Source organism: Poeciliopsis prolifica, unplaced genomic scaffold (assembly GCF_027474105.1).
Source record: "Poeciliopsis prolifica strain line A6 unplaced genomic scaffold, Auburn_PproV2 SCAFFOLD016, whole genome shotgun sequence".
Classification (NCBI taxonomy): Eukaryota; Metazoa; Chordata; class Actinopteri; order Cyprinodontiformes; family Poeciliidae; genus Poeciliopsis; species Poeciliopsis prolifica.
In genome coordinates this window covers 4,263,278-4,280,239 of record NW_026562391.1, presented here as the reverse complement: position 1 = coordinate 4,280,239, position 16,962 = coordinate 4,263,278, and the positions used below count along the sequence as shown (strand labels likewise).

Genomic DNA, 16,962 nt, shown 5'->3' with positions numbered 1-16,962 from the left:
TATTCCTTTCACCGGTAACAACATTTGAATTTCACCACATTGATGTAATGCTTAAAGTGGGAAGCATTTATGGAGAAGTGGTGAAGTGTAGATCAAAATCTATTATAATGTATCATACTGAAATGAAAGTGTTTGAGTTAAATTCACTTCAGAGATAAAAAAAAAAGAAAAGAAAAAAGACTTCCTCTTGACTGGTCCATGAACTGCGTAGGCTCAGCAAATTAAAGACATTACAAAGAAATACAGAGAAATGTTTCGACCTTAGTCATTTTAAGTACACCCAGCCCACAGAATAGAGGTTGCATCATGCTGCGGGCTGCTCGGTTGCCTGGAGCAGCGTCAGAAGATAACAAGACGTCTGATGCTGCTCGAGCCAGAGCCTTCCTTCCATATGAAGATTTTAGGTTTATCAGCAGCGTAGCGATCCAAAAGGAAATGTGCGACAACAACAAAACAGAAAGTTATGCTGCTTAATTCTGACTGGAAACCTGGCAAAGAAATGAGCTCAAACTTAATGTGAACCTGACAGTCACAGGTTTAGCGATAGAAGACACCAGCAGAAAGGCGCTGCATGACTCCAGAAAACTTAGGAAGGTAAATTAGGCTAATAAATGTTTGGTTTTGTAACCTTTTATAGTGAATACACAAAACATACTGACTGAATTTTCCCTCCATATTTTCTGAAGCAGACAGAGATGACTGAGAGGGTCTATTTATGGAGATCATAACAGCAGGTTTGACTTTCAGCAGATACAAAAACAAAAAAAGTGTCAAGATCTCAATCTGTCAAGCTAAACCTGTTGTTCAGCGGAATCGGTGAGTTTTCTAAACATATTTGCACGACACAGCAGCATCATTTTTATTCGTTCGGTTGAAGTGGCGCTAAAATTAATAACAGGAAGTGGGCAGTGGAAGCTTCCTGGTTTCACCCACTCCTCTTTACTTGCGCAAAAGCGCCTTGCCCGTGAAGAGACGCCGAAACAAAGGAATGCGGCACCGTTTCTGGTGGATGAAAAAGCCCCCGCTGTCGGACCCCCGCGACCTCTCCACTCCCGACACTCGCAGCTCTTATCTGCCTTTATCAGCAGAACCGCACAGAGATCTTGCAGCTGCGTGTCTTTTTTTAATCCTACAGACACTTGTGGGTTTATTTGACCGGTGAGGGCACGCAGGCCCCAGAGTCAGGGTCATCCATTGTGCCTGGTGGGTTTGGTTATCGGCCCTGATGTCTGCAGGGAGACGGAGTGTAAACACTTAGCAAAACTCTGTTTACGCTCTTTGAGTCTCTTTCATAGATTCTCCATTAGGGCTCGCTCTGATCGTCCACCAAGTGATTCATCATGAGGGCCGAGTGAGTAAAGCACTTAGACAAAAAAACGGTTCTTCTTTTACTTAAAAACGGCTCATCATTTATGTTTGACAAATCAAATTAAAAAGAAACATTTAACTTGATAATAACTAATGTCAAAACATGATTACAGTAGGAACTAAATGCAGATTTTCTCATTAAGAAGCACAAAGGGTGTTGTTTATCTCCCATTGACAATACCTTGCCAATGGGAGATGTTTGAAGTATACTGTTTGGCCTGCAGGCCAAACAGTTCATCTTATTCAATGGTTTCACTTCTCGTGGTTTTCTTTTTACAACAGTTTGTCTTTCATCTGGATTTCATTTGGGTATAGGTAAGTATAAAAAAAAAAAAAGAAAGATTAGAAAAACTGGACTCCATCGTCTTTTTTAACCATGATTGTGACTTCTCTTTAAACTCCTGTGGGCAGATTTACAGTAACTCTCACCATGCTGCTGACCCAGAAAAACATGGGGGAGAATTCGAAGGGGAAGATCTGTTTACCTTTGGGTGAAAAAAAAAAGAAAGAAATCTCTTCTTTCTGTGGGGCAAAACAAACCATTTATTGTGTGACAACTGTGCCCTCTTAAAAAGGTTATTGTTCTTGAGATGTCATAAGAGAGGCAGAGAAAGAAAACCAGAATTGAGCAAAATCCATCTTTGTTCATTTGGAGCAGATGTGCATGAGTGGATCGGATTTTACATGGTTGCATCAGACAAAGGACTTGTTTCGAAATCCGGTCATAAACACATCCCACCCCCGAGAAGCTGCACATTGTGTGATGAGACTTCCTTTAACTTTAGAACATGTGTTGGGCTTCGGTATTCAACTTGTGAATCCAAGCTGGGCATTAGAAACAGATTTATAAATGGTTGTTAATGACGCTGAGGTTATCGGCTACCTCTGAAAAGACACATATTAAGAGGAAGATTGACCCAAAATATTTGTCCTCCTGGACAAAAAATATATAGTTTTTACACGTGAATCTGAATAAATTAGAATTTAATCATAAAATCCACTTATAATTCAAGAAAGTGAAATTTGTAAAAAAAAAAAAAAAAAAAAAAAAAAAAACTAAAATCGGAGCAATACATTTCAATAATAACCTAGAATTTAATTTAACAGAAAATTAGAATCTAACATAAAACTAATGCTCTTGACTGCTGACTGGACTGTTGTCCGGGATGCGCTAGAAAAGGTTAAGTCACTGAAGTTCATTTCTAATGATGCTGCATATTAACGGAAAGTTCAGTGGGAGGAAAAAGTGGCCCAAAAACAATATGAATTCTGAGCCCCATTCCTTTTGGTAAACCACCTTTAAACAAGAAACATCAGCAGAATCTCATCTGGTTCAGAGAAAACTGCTGCCCCAGTGTTCAAAGTCCAGTTTTCAAAGTAAAGTTTGCATTTAAGTTGGAAATCGAGGTCACAAAGTCTGGAGGAAGAGTGGAGAGACACAGAGCCACGTTGTTGGATGTCCAGTGTGACGTTTCCACAGTCAGCGATGATTTGTCGCATCGTCCGCTGGATTTTATCCGCCACAAAGTATTTAACAAAGATGAACTAAATTAGAGAAATCAACTTTGTGATTAAGTTTTTAGTTATTGAGAGGTCCCTGTAGTTACTTCCATAAACAATAAATCAATCTTTTCTACACCATCAACAACTCGAGTCAGTACTCTGCAGAGGCTGCTTGGTTCCTGTGCAGTTTCACTTTTATCAAGCATTTTTTCATGTACCTTATGAAACCTGTTTCACTTTTACACTTTCACTCAGATTCCGCTTAACCAGAGAAGACAAAACGTTAAAGTATGTTTCCCTGAAAAGAGGAATTTACTGTAAAATCTCCACAGAAACAGCCAAACGTAACGAATTTGAAACGGTGGAAAAAGAGAGAAGCAGAGAATCAAACCAGAGGTGTTAACCTCGCCAAGTTAAACTATCAGGACACAAAATTCGTTACCTTTTTACACAGAAAAGGCCCTTTTTATTACACAATATAAACTTCCCCATTCCTGTTGTGTTTTTGTCCTTTAATCCAGTGCTGCTGCTCTCACTTCGTCTCGCTGTTATAAACACCCTAACTCGGAGTTTGTGTTTATGTTTTCATAAATCAGTCTTGTGCGTTCCTGTCTGTTTAACCTGCAGGGCTCCTGTGGCCTCCTGCAGCACGTTCAGCCGTCAGTTGAAATGGTAGTAATCTGTTCCTTCCTTCAGCTGCAACGAGTTGAGGTTTTCCTCCAGGACGCCTCCTGTCATGTCCTGCGAACGCAACCGCAGCAAACATGAAGCTCAGCCTGACACAAACAACAGACGGAGGATCAAACGACGAACACGGAACAGAGGCGAAACGCTGTGACGCTGTTCAGCAGCTTCGCTTTGTGTCGCTTTTTGTATTAAACACAACACAACAGTTTGACAAAGATATTTACGTCTTAGATCGAGTCCAGACGTCTGTGATTCTGAGTTTGATTACCTCTCTTAAGTTCCATAATTGAGCAATTAGAAGACCGCTTCTAACTGGTCTTCAGATCTCAATCTAAATCTTTGTCAGTAATGAAAAGAGCAGCTTTGTGAAAAAAGCTGAAAAATCAGCATCTCAAGAAAATTCTTCAGCTTTAATAATCAAAACTCTTCCTACTATGTAGCGTGATTTAAAGCATGAGATGTTAGCATAAGCATCTCATGATCAAAAGATCTTCCCGTTTCCTGACAGCCTCGCCGTGTGTTTGTACGTTTCACATCCTGTGCAAGGCACACGCCCCGGATCATTATGTCGTTAGGCTGGAAAACGGGCCGGAGAGACGTGCGGTCAGAAACAACAAGCATACAACACGCAAACACGATCTCGCCTCACCAGTTTAACGCAGATAATGAAGGGGCCCGCGGCCTCTTTGTAGTGCAGGATGGGGACCGTAGGCTTTGGTCTTTCCTGGAGGCATATCAACAGAAACGTCCGCAAACATTAAACAGTTTATACGTGTTGGTAAATGTTAAGAATCAAAGAGCTTGTGGATTTTTCTTTTCTTTCCATGGTGATCTCACCTTGGATTCCTCATGTGTGTAGAATCGCTTCCGAATTTTATTTTCATCCACGTCGCAGAACGCTTTGACCTAAAGAAAACCAGTGAATGTCGAAGTGTGTCAACAGAGCATCAAAAACTGAACAAAAATAAATCGATAAATTACTCGATTAGTGTCCCACATCACCTTCTTCTGATTGATCAGGCTCAGGCTTCGGTAGAGCTTCCTCCCCTGCTTCCCGGCATTCCAGATGGTGAAGCTTTCCCACTGGCTCAGGACTCTCTCCTGCAGAAAGTCAACGCGCAGCTTCCAGATCGTCTCCCTGATTGTAAAGAAAAGATAAATGTGGTCGTAATCACGGCGCCTTTTCCCAGTTCAAACTTTCATAACTTTGTTAGATCAATTAGTACAAATTCATTTCTTTTTACATAGTTCAGTTAGATGAAGAGCATCTATGAACACTGGTTTTGAATTCTTGCAATGTGGATGAGTGTGGCTTTAGGTTTTGACTTTGACTAGCCAATTCTCATGGATGGCGATATTTTATAGTAAAATCAAGTCACTATGTTACCTTCAGCTTAGGGATGCAGCAATTCCCCTTTTCTACTTTTGACCCCGATATTTGAGGTTTTTGTATCAATCCAATACAGACAAACAGCGCTGAACTGACTTAAAATGTTTCATTGTTTAAACACAGACTTAAATGTATTGACTCTAAATACAGCAATAGCTCCAGAAGCTTGGTCAAAAACTGACTTAACATTAATTTGTGTAGTCAGTGCAATTAGGAGTATAACATCCAAAGTAAATCAAATAATAAAGAAACTGGAACCAACAGTTTCTTTATTATTTAAATGGTTTACAAAGTGGAAATAGGAAACATAGTAAAATAAATACAGCATGCTGTGGTTCAGAGCACGAAACACAGAATTAGACTTAACAGATCTGCCCTTATGGATCTGGCACATAGTCACCAAAACCCAACCTAGAAATGTTTCCAATATCGGGACAGATGCAGATATTAATATTGGATTGGTGCATCTCTTCTGCAGTTGTTATGAAAATGCTGTATATTTCAAATATAACTTAAAAGACATTTCCACATCACAGTTGAAATTGGGTCTCTATTTCTTTAAGAAACTCCACCTCTTTCCAACCAGTCCTCTCATCTTTCTCCATTTCGCCTTTAACAATGTTTTCGGGAGCATTTCATGGAGAAGTAGTTCCACAGATGCGCAATTCCACCAGGCGTTTGCTAATTGCTGCTACCACTAGTCTAGAGGAGCTCCGTGAAAAAGGGGGCACCCGATGAGACCAAGCGTTTATGCCACTGGTGATTGAAGGATTTGTCAAACATAAATGAAAGAATCAAAGCAAAACTCCACAGATGTTTTTGAAGAGAGAATAACCTTATAACATAATATAAAGCTTAAAAAAGTCAATAAAGTCCTTTTAAGAAGAACTAAGGACATACTTTGACTTGTCATCTGATGCTTTGTTTTCTGTAACTCAGAATAAGCCCTAAATGTTATCTAATTGCTAGCGTTCACACAGAACTGAAACCATAACAGCAGAAGGTGTTTACACCACAGTGATGACTGACTGCATTTATATCAGACTAAAGACAGTTGCTGGTCTTCAAGTGCGCTGAATCGCTACATACATGCAACATTTGATGACAGTAGGCAGAAAGAAAACTAGTATTTGTGCTTCTTACACCTTTGCTGAAATTGAGCAATTATCCACACACATTCGACCGAAGCGCTTTCTCCTAATTTTTCCGCGGTGAAGCTTGTTACTGCGCGTACCAGCGGGCCTCATATGACAAACAAAACCCATCAGAGAGCCTGGGTGGTCTCAAGAGGTTTTCTTTGCTTCTTTCCTTACAGCCATTGACTGCAATACATGGCAGCAATATGGGAAGGTTTTACCAAACACACAGCTGCCACTCACTTTCAAAGACCAAAAATAAAAGCCTTTTACTTTAGATACTATCTGACATTATCCTTTAAAATAAAAAATAAAAACTTTTCGCCTTACGTAAGGTCAGCTGCACTGTTTGGCAGACAGGAATAGGGCTGTGGTTTCATTTGGCTGACTTGAGGAAGTAGGTAAGCAGTGTGTGGGACGGGGTGTCAAGAGTGGAGGGGGGGCTGGGGGGGCAGCGGAAAGTAGACTTGCCTGAAATAGACCTCCCAAAAGAGACTGACGATGAAAAACACAGAGAAGGATGTGCATCAACACCAGGCAGATATATTAGACTTGGGAAGGAAGGAGGGATATAAAAGGAAGTTCATTTCAACTTTCATTTTACATTTTAAGGCACACTCGCATGCACGGACATCTGCAGACTCCACAGGGTGGAGCTCAGGCCGCTGTGAGCCTGACAGACAGCATCCTAAGCACTTCTGTTCACACCAAAATATGATTTTCTACGAGCAGCGCTGAACGGATGGTTAACATTCCAGGAAGAGAAGGCCAAAATTCCTGATCTGAATGCTGGGAAAGCGACTGGAATTCCAAAGACATTGTCATAAAATCTGAAAAGTCTGAAAAACGTCTCACGAGTGCGCGTCAGCGGGAGTATTTGGGTTGGTGTGTGAGTGCATGCGAGAGCCCTGGGAAACTCAGGGATGGCAGTGGGCAGCTGGGTGTAGGTGGAGGATCAACACTGTGACCAAGTATGTGCGTGTGAGAGAAACTCAGTGGGAAGGAGGGGGAACGGTGAGACTCACTCGGTCACGGAATGAGTAGCAGCCGCCTCGTGGTACCGATAAACCAGCAGGCGCTGGTCCACCCTGAGCGGAGAGCCTCCCTGACGAAGGAACTGGTAGAAGAAGAGCAGATCCTCCGGGACTCCCTGGAGAGAAAACAGAGAGATTGGATCTCTGTCAGTAAAGATGCAGCATGTTCTGTCAGTCGTAAGGCCCGTTTCACTTTCAACACATCTAAAAGCGATGGAGATAATAGATAATAGACTTTGTACATGTATCCATGTGTGAAGCAAAAAGCCCATTTTGTGAAACATCCACTGTGTAAAGACAGAAGTCACTTTGTGTTTTGGTGTTTCCCTCATTTTTCTGTTATTAATGATCATCTGACCATATTGGACTGAACGTTCAATGACTCCTTATATGGTCTGAGAGTGACCTTCAGTGGTTAATTAGCTAAATTACCAAAGGTCTGGTAGGGACAGACCACTTATACTGAGAACTATCAAGAGGAACTGCTGCTGCTCCACAGGTTTAATTTGCTAACAATGACTATTGCAGGCATAAAGAAAAAAAAATGTATACAACAAACTGTTTTAAGAGATAAGCGAAAAATATTTTTTTGTCTTTATCTGCTTGTTCTTTTCTCTCCTTTATCTGGATCTAATCCAGTGAAAACTCACCGCTGAGAGAAAATGTAAACAACAATCCAAACATTGTTGGAAAAAAAATGTGTGTCAAACAAACAAGCTTAAGGAATGGTTTGAGAGTTAAATCTCACCTTGCCTCCTTCGTCAAACAATCCGACTTTCATGAACAATTTCCTTGAGCAGAACCATGTTGGCATGACCACCGTGGGCCCATGGGAGGTGTATGCCTAAAACCAAATACCAGGTCCAGATACGAAACAGGAAAGTCAGATAAATACACACAATCAGTTTCTAAAAATAACAAAAAGACAGAAAACGGGGGCATTGCTACATATTTTTTTTTTTTTTTAGAATATTTGATAATACAAAACCTAGAACAAAAAAACAAGACAAACCAAAATCATGACAAATATTTAATAAAGCAACTATACTCTGCTACTGTGGTTGTGCAAAAATAAATTTCTCTGCCTCAGACGGGTAAGATTTTGCATCGGCAATCAAGTTCAATGAACAGTTAAGACGAGCCGTGTCCAAACCCAATAACAGAAAATAATGAAGTTTCTGAAGACAGAAACTTGGCAGTAAAATTTCAATGTAAATTAATAGTTTGTCATATTGAGCCTCATTCACATGGTCTGAAATACGACTGCAGGTACATGAACCAAAGAGCAGTGCAGCCTTGAGATTGTCATTAATGAGGGAATTTATACTTTTTACAAAAGGACATTTGGACCATAAAATGGTCCCATTTCCAATATTAAAATAGACATTTTATGATTAGCAGTGTTAAAAGACTCACATGCGATGGCTAATTTAAGGATTGCAGCAGGAATTACAAGTACATCTCAACATATGACAATAATATTGAAAATGTAATTTATTTCACTAGTTTAGCTAAGATGGTGAAACTCATGAATTAATTTATCATGTTATTAGTAATGTAGGCTTAGAACAAATAAGAAACCCAAACTTCAGTGTCTCAGAAAGTCTGAATATGAGGCTGCATAAGATTAATCAAACTATAAAACAGAATATTCGCTCATTTCGTTGATGGTACTTCATTCGTGTGAATTTTTGTATCCGTTTGTTGTAGTATTGACAGCGATATGAAGAAACTCTGGTCGGCCTAATAATCTAGGTTTTGGTTCGGTTGAAGTGAACTCTGACGACGGATTGAATGCACATGTGAATGGATGCAAGCGGACCGGATGCTGCTCCAAAAGCAGGAAGCAAACTATAGTGTAGGACATTCTGGGTAAATACGACGAAAACTAATAAGCGAGTCTAGCGCTAGTGGAAAAAGTGGCTCATGGTCTTTTACCAAAGACAGGAAAGAAATCCTACAACTGCCTAAATTTGACGCTACTCCATTTTTGTTTATATTTTATAAAGAAGGAAATAACGCTTGTGTCTCATTCAGAGGTTTTTGTGTGGTTTCATTAGTTCTTGGTGCAGCGCAAACTGATTTTTTTAAAATTTTCGTTTTGTTGGGCAAAGTTGCAGTGTAAAAGCAAATTCTGCTCCCCAACTGAGCCGAGTCTACGAGACTATCAGGTGTGAAAACACCCTTCCGCTCATTTAAGGCAGGACTTTGGCCACTGAGCAACAATCCAGTCCCTTTTTCCTCCTGACTCCAGGTGAGACAGTGGCTTAACACAAGGAATGTGACAGCAGTAGGCCATGTTCTGGCCACCATCAAAGTAGTGAAACACACACACTGCTGGTTTATACGTTGAAACCAGGCTGATTTTCATGTTTCAGAGTCAACATAAAGTCCAATGGAGTTATTAGGAGACACTAACCAAAAGCTTCAGAGGGGAAGAAACACTTCTACTCCATTCCTGAAAACCAAACAGATGCATAAGCCTGTCAAAATTAGTGACAAATTAACTAATTGCATAATAAAATGAGTGCAATCAATTTAATTCAGACAGCATCTGTTAAATGGATGCTCCCCTTCAGTGTCGTTGAAAAGCAGAGAAAGTTGAGAAACATTTGACACCGAGTCCATTTGAACTCTTATGCTTTTATTTACTATTTAAAATGTTTTTCAGTTCCAGTGTTTTTTTCCCCCCATATTTAGATGGAATATACTTGCATTGAAAGTGGTCTCAAAATAAAAATATTATTTTTATCGCGCTACTTTTTGGAATAATATATTGTTCAGTAAATTTTTTTTATCATTGCAAACCTGCAATAATAAAAATTGCAGGCTGGATGCAATTTCAAAAAGTTGGATGTTTTTTTTTTTCCTTCTATGTTTTTCCAGTTTAGAAGGAAAAACATTCACAATCGCCTCCTCACAGATGATCTCCGACTCTTTTTGCTTCTCCTCTATTCTCTCGCACTCCTGAATTCAACCCAACCTCAGTACTTTTTCTGATTTAAAACATGAATCCCCCCTGACAATCCACTGCCCTCCAAGCACCTCGTCTTGTTTACCCTTTCCTCTTTGTTTGGTAACAGTTTCTACCTCATGAACCTGACTATATTTCACACAGCATGCCTGTAAATGCACGTGCGTATGCACACATTACATTTTCACAATAGAATGAACTACTACTCCCAGCCAGAAATGTTTCACAGATGTAGAAAATTGTGCCAAACATCTGGTTTCAGCCTATTACAACAGCTGGACTGAATCTTATCTGGGAAGTGTGTGTATGTGTCCATCACCGTGCGTCTTTTTGCCTGCCTGTTGTAATATTGCAACATTTTGAACATGTAAGCTGTGGCCAAATAATGAATAAGAGGAATAAGAATGAGTTCTGGGAAACCAGCAGGCGCAGGAGGCTGACTGTGACTAATCAGAGGGTAGGGGCGCTTCTGACTCATCATATATAAAGTTAAATATGGGGAACAGCACTAGATTTTGTGGTTTAATTTACTAAGCTCTTTCTGTTTATACACAAATTATACCCAAAGTAAAAGTAAAGTCTTGTAGTCGAAGGCAGGGGAAAGAGAAGGAGTGGCTCGCCACCTTCAGAACCAGTGCATGATCTCACTCTCATGCTCCATGAAACCTAATATCATACAAATATCCTGGAATGTCTGCTGAGTGCTTATGCAGACGGTAACAATGTGCACGCATGTTACAGAAACTGAGTCCAGGTCGTTCTGTATCCTTGGCAATGGTGTGTTTAGCTCAGAATTGGCGAGCTCTCCTTTCAATATAAATAGAAATACTCCCCCCTCCCCCCTCACCATATCACCGGTTCCCCAGAAAATGTGTGAAAGACTCGAGCAAACCAAAAGTATTTACTAAAAGCCTGATTTAAAAAGACGTTCGCTCTTTTCAGATATTGGATGAGCCTAGATTGTGAAAGATAAAAAAAAAATGTTGAACAGATTTGAGATTGTCAGAAAGTCTATTTGGCACATGCTATGCAGTGTGGCTTTATGCTGTTGATTTTATGCATTGCAGTAACACCTAATTATTTAGGTTTTAAAAATATGACTGCGATTATTTTTGTAAACCACCTACAATTGTATTTTCTTACTACAAGTGAAGTGCCAGTAGCCATTGACCATGCAATGCATTTAGATACCATGAACATATTGATGAATGTGATAAAAATCTGAAATACAGAAACAAAACGGTAATCATTATGCAAAAGAGAAATGTTTTGTAAGTAAGATTACATTATATCATTAGTGAAGGTAATAGTAAACTTTATGTGCATGTTTTTTGTTTATTTATAAAGTATATTTTGAATTAAGAAAACTGAAACTGTCTGTTTCAGGCCTTAAAAATGGGAACATACATAACTGTGCAAATCAAATGAAATAAGGTTCATTTCCAGGCCCTGCAGAACCCCAAACAACAATCAATATATTTGTTAAATTACTGATTTTCAATTATATTAATCTATTTACAGTAGATCTTCCATGTATGTTGTAGTGTTAGTCTAAAGCTAGCTGTACAGACCAAAACGTGTTGAACGTCTGCTGGAGGATCAGTTGGAGCAGAAAGTCTCCACAGAATAAACACCATTTCTTTGCCAGTAAAATCATTTTTTCCACTGGCAACAGCTTCGGTCAACATCCCCCCCTCTCGGTTGACAGTGTGACCTGTTTCCCCTGCTGAAGCTTTGATGGGCTCTGAGGGCAGCGGCGACGCTGCCTCCGCCCTCCGCTCCTCTGCCACGTTTCCGTACAAACTGTGAGCAACACGTATGTATCCTGTTTCTACCCGACCTAGTAGCTGCCTGACATGCGACCTCTCACCCGCGCACGAAACACAAGCGCTGAAACAGACGAGCTGCGTTTGTTTACCTGAGTGAGGAGCTGATCCCGAGTCAGCGAGTTGATCCAGCGGGCGTATCGCTCCGTAGATCCCTCCGGCAGCCGCTGGACTCTACAGCCAATCAGCTATTATGAAAACACACACGCACACCATCATACGAGCAATGAATACGTTTGCTTTGACAGCGTGTCTGGTGCATGTTTAACTGCACAGGAAAGCAAAAACATGGTGTGCAAGGCTTGAAATTGTGAGATACTTCTTTTTTCTATATGTTTTTTTTCATATAAGAAATTGATGCTCAAACAGTGACCAGAAGAAAAGACATTCTTGTTAGTTTCTGTTTTGCTGGAAACCAAGGAGAAAAAAGCAGTAAAGAAGACATTTGAACATGAGTGAGTCAAGATAAATTATAGTATTAAGTTAAAAGCAGATATTTTTATACACCGTTTGTTTTATTGTCTGACGGCAGATCACTACACATGAAAAGCACATCAATATGTGGCAGGAGGAAGCTGGAATCGAACTCGCAACGTTCGGATTGCAAGTCGATTGCACTAAATAACACTGTCTTTAAATAAAAAATTAAAAAAAACTTAATTTTTTCTTATTTTTTGCTAATAATTCTGGGGCAGAAACATTTTATCTGATGTCAGATTGAACAATAAAAGGTCATTTGTCTTCTCCAACCACGTGCAAATCTTTTCTCATCTACATGTTTTTGACAGAGCTTAAAAATTACAGTGAGTCACAAAGGTCAGGGCGTTTGTACAGGGGAGCGGGCCTGCTGTCTCCATGCCGTCTCACTCATTTCCCCTCACACACACAACCTTTGACCTCCGACCTGGCGTGTCAAAGAAAGCGTCAACACCGGATACTCTCACTGTTCCACGTGCCAACTGCCCCTAACCCACGGAAACATGCGCCCCAATGAAGATTTTTTTCTTTTATTTCAACAGATTCAGAGAAAAGGAAAGAACCGAGGAGAAGTGAAAAGAAAGAAGGGAAGCGGGGTTGAGCAAAGTTGAAAAAAAGAGAAGGAAGTGACTAAGCAATGACAGTAAAAAAAAAAAAAAACACTTACCGAGTTTGGATGGAGGATAGATGTTTCATACTGCAAACGGACTCTCTGGGGCAACATAATGTCATCCTAGGGCAGAAAAAAAACACATAACCAGAGTAAACATTCATAAACACGCAATATCTCTTAATTGGATGAGAAAATATACTCAAATCATGTTTCAGAGACTTTCTAGAATGAAACAGGCGACCAAATTTGAAAATGTATGGTGTGTAAAGTGAATCTAATACTTCAAAACAAAAACACAGAAAAAGGCATTGAGAGAGCGAGAGACAATGTGAGCAGTCACACTTTCTCAAATATAAATCGCTCTGCTGTTGCAAGCTTTTCCACTCCGTAAACACTGTGAAACAGTTTGTCATGTTTAGTCATTCTGTGATTCTCGTCATCATGAAATGCAAACAATTTTCAAACTCAGCACCGGCACAGATATTATTCTGGTATCCATCGATGCTGCACGCATACAAAATGGCACTGATGGATTCAGTCCGGGGGAAAAAAAGTGCAACGCTGCTGCTTTCACAGGATGTAAATGAAAAAGACAGTAAGCATGGGCTGGCACTCAGATGTAGTTAAAATAACTCATCATCAGTGAATGTGTAAGAATCGAGGCGTTGCAACGGTCCAGTCAAAGTCCAGACTTTAACCTGTGGCGGGACCTTAGGAGATATCTGTGTCTGCGTACCTCAACGTACTGAAGAAAGGTTGCAAATAAGGGTGGGCCAAAAATTTCTCCCACATGATGCGAGGCTGATAAGGTCACACAAAAGTTATTGCTGCTAAACGTGGTTCAATAACAGATTGAATCTCGGGTTGCACTCAGGTTTTCCCATGACCGTTCCCAAGATTATCACAAAGATTGTCTTTTAAATTTTTTCCTAAGAACAAGCCAGGATGGTCTCTGTCATGTTTGGCACATGAAACCTGACATCTGTTTGTTTTTTTTTGTTTTTTTACTGTTAAAATCTTTTATTAACAGAGAACATGTGTTCACAGTCTATCTAAAGAGTCTAAAGTAAAAAACTTTAACGAAGCTCAAAGGGCAGCTTGTTGGGATAGACTTGGCTTAATACAGACGCTTGGTCAATCAAACTCACTAAATAATTATCATACAGTAAAAATGAGGGAGGAAAAATTAAAGCAAAGGATGAGTTAAAATATTAAAGTATAGGTAGAGGAGTAAAACGTAAACTAAGACTTTTAACTTGCTGCTTGTGCCTTCAAGTCTTACTTTTTTAGCATTTTAAAGCGAGGTTCTGTTTGGAAGTTATCAGCAGGAGATAGCAAACAGCTTTAAGTTGTTAAAACAAAGATTCGTTTCACAGCTGCTGACTGGTCAGAGCGGGGGCCAAGACAAGAAGTCTGCCACTTTAAAACAACTGCAACCTCAAACCTTTCCCTGCAGTTCATGTGAATGCAATCTGGTAAACCTTCAAAACATTGTCACATTTGCTTTATGTTGCATTCTCACACAAAGGCCTTTGGGTTTTGCACAGAAGACAGGTCAGTGTCTGTGAAAATGACCTTTCCTTTTCAAAACACATGCATCACAAAAATAGACAAAGTAGCTATCTGTTTCAAAAGTAAAGCAGAACTAAAAACAAAAGCCATGTTGTGACTGCAGCTGTAATGACCTTCACAGTATCATACTCTTCTATCGATACATACTTTAGTCAGATAAGCTTTTAGATTCGTAACCATAGAAAAATGTACCAAGAAACAAGTGTATTTCACACATGAACCTATCGTGGGATGTCAATACTTTCACTTTTATAAAGTTTGTGTGATGACAGGTCTGCCAAACCTGAAGAGGATAGCTGAAAATTGTGCTTTATGTATGTATATTTAAATAAAATAATCAGTCCTTATTATTTTGGTGCATCATTAAAAGGACAGCTGAAGCTCACCTACCGCATCCTGAAAACACAAGTACCGTCCACTACTCTGAGCCACTGCCTTATTCTTTGCAAATCCCACTGGAAGACAAAATAACAGCATGTTTCTGTGTATGGACTCACCAAAATACAAACACAGAAAAAAATTACAATTATTACTTAAAAAAAAAAGAAACTTAAATTGCAAAAAAAAAAAAAAAAACAGCAACAGATACAAAGACATGTAGTCAGTCACAAAATTATTTGTTCACAAGGTGAATTTAAATTAAGAGTGACCTTCTCATTTTAGCGACCTTACTGAAAATAATGTAAACAGTTCTGGAGTGAAGCAGATATACTTTCTCAAAGCACTGATTGGTTGAAAAAGTGCTTCACTGCAAAAACACTAAATCTTATCAAGTGTTTTTTTTTCTACTTTCTAGTGAAAATATCTTAGGACACTTGAAATAAAACAAACATGACTTACAAATAACATTTCAGCAAGAAACAGGAGCTTGTTTTAAGTCAGTAATTCCTTAGTATTGATGAAAAATTACTTCTTCCAGTCAGATTATTTCACTTATAACATGGAAAAACTGTCTTGTTGTTAGTTAAATAACCTGCCAATGGAACTAGAACTTTTTAATTGAGATTAAGGAGTTATTGCCTTAAAACAAGCTCCTATATCCTGCTGAAAAGTGATTTTTAGTTAATTTTGTCTAATTTAAAGTGCACCAAGACATCTCTAAATGCCAGAAACCCTAGCCCTCTTCAGACCAGAACAGGTTAGGTTTCCAGCATCAGTTACTATGGTAACAGATCGAAATGAGATGTGAACCGTCTGGTATGATGGTGAAAATCCAAAACTGAACCCAAAGGCAGCTCTAAGCCATGTGTCCTGTTAAACAGAGTCTACGTTCCAGCTCAAACACACAATCGATGGGTAGGCGAGCTGACCTCCTCCGGGTTGGGAAGAACTGTGACCTGAGATCACCACTGAGATTCCCCGATCCTCCATCCTCTGCCTCCAGCCCTCCAGCACCTTCCTGGAGTCATCCTGAGCAGCATGCACAGGGACAAATAACATGTGGCCGGCTTCACATCACAACTTCAGACGCACAAACATGCAGAAGAACAAACCACCATACTGTGCTTGCATCGTCAAACGCGGAGAGCTCCATGGAGCCGGTGAAGTCTTGGTGCATTATGGCCTGCAGACATTCCTCCAGCCAGCACGAGGCGTTGTGCACCGGCATGATGATGCTCTGCAGGAGAGAGGAAATGGAGACAGTGCAAATGCTTGTCTGTGGCAACCAGAGGAAAACGCCAACAAAGGGCATCGGTGCAAATGAAATAAGAGGGTGTTCAGTGAGTGTTTTTAAATGTCGTCTGTTTTGACGCAATTTCACAAAAGGGGCTCGGAAACGTTTGCTTTTTAATTCATTTTCATGGCGTCCATCACCCACCACATCCGCGGTCATCCTCCTCTCCGCCTCTGGCTGCTCTCCTCCTCCGTTTCCTCTCACTTCTCCTCCCGCTTCCTCCGCCGTCCGGAGCCGCTTTGCTGGCTCCATCCCTGCCGCTCGTCCCCACTGCCAGCGCCCCTTTCAGCGGTCGCCCAGCTTCACCTCAGCCGCTTGAAGCGGACATGAAGTCCCGGCTACACACGGTCACAGAGTCAGCCATGAGGCTAACACGTGAATACTACTGTCATTAAGACGTCATTTTGGAACAGCTAACAATGTTAAATGTATTTATACCAGAAAACGGCATTAATAAAACCTGCTCTAGTGGTTTTACTGATAGCTATCGGGGCATTTTTTCCAACGCGGAAAGCTCCAAATTGCACTGAGCAGTGTGAAACGTAGCAACTTCCGCATACAGTGAATTCAGGACGCTGATTGGCTGGTACAAAACACGGACAGACACCGGATTGGTTCTTTTCGCTGCCTGTTTTCTGAAAAGGGTGACGTTTGTGTTCCCGTTCTAACTTTTCTTTTGATTAATGATTTCTGCATTAGCGCCGTTT

At 40.2% G+C, this 16,962-nt stretch overlaps 1 protein-coding gene across 3 annotated transcripts; it reads right to left on the bottom strand.

Moving 5' to 3' along the window:
• Nucleotides 1-2,406: 2,406 nt before the first annotated feature.
• Nucleotides 2,407-16,872, bottom strand: b3gntl1 (UDP-GlcNAc:betaGal beta-1,3-N-acetylglucosaminyltransferase-like 1). 3 transcript variants are annotated; one of them, XM_055041426.1, is made up of 13 exons: nt 16,400-16,865; nt 16,082-16,198; nt 15,891-15,990; nt 14,971-15,035; nt 13,063-13,128; nt 12,011-12,106; nt 9,538-9,576; nt 7,867-7,962; nt 7,110-7,234; nt 4,561-4,696; nt 4,396-4,464; nt 4,208-4,282; nt 2,407-3,612 (listed from the first exon to the last, which is right to left on the bottom strand). In XM_055041426.1, the coding sequence occupies exons 1-13, from the start codon at nt 16,505-16,507 to the stop codon at nt 3,532-3,534; spliced, it is 1,173 nt and encodes a 390-aa protein (XP_054897401.1). In that variant the 5' UTR covers nt 16,508-16,865; the 3' UTR covers nt 2,407-3,531. The 3 variants fall into 3 exon arrangements, with proteins under 3 accessions (XP_054897401.1, XP_054897402.1, XP_054897403.1); XM_055041427.1 differs by lacking the exon at nt 9,538-9,576 and having other exon boundaries at nt 16,400-16,872; XM_055041428.1 differs by lacking the exons at nt 15,891-15,990; nt 16,082-16,198; nt 16,400-16,865 and having other exon boundaries at nt 14,967-15,032.
• Nucleotides 16,873-16,962: the final 90 nt, after the last annotated feature.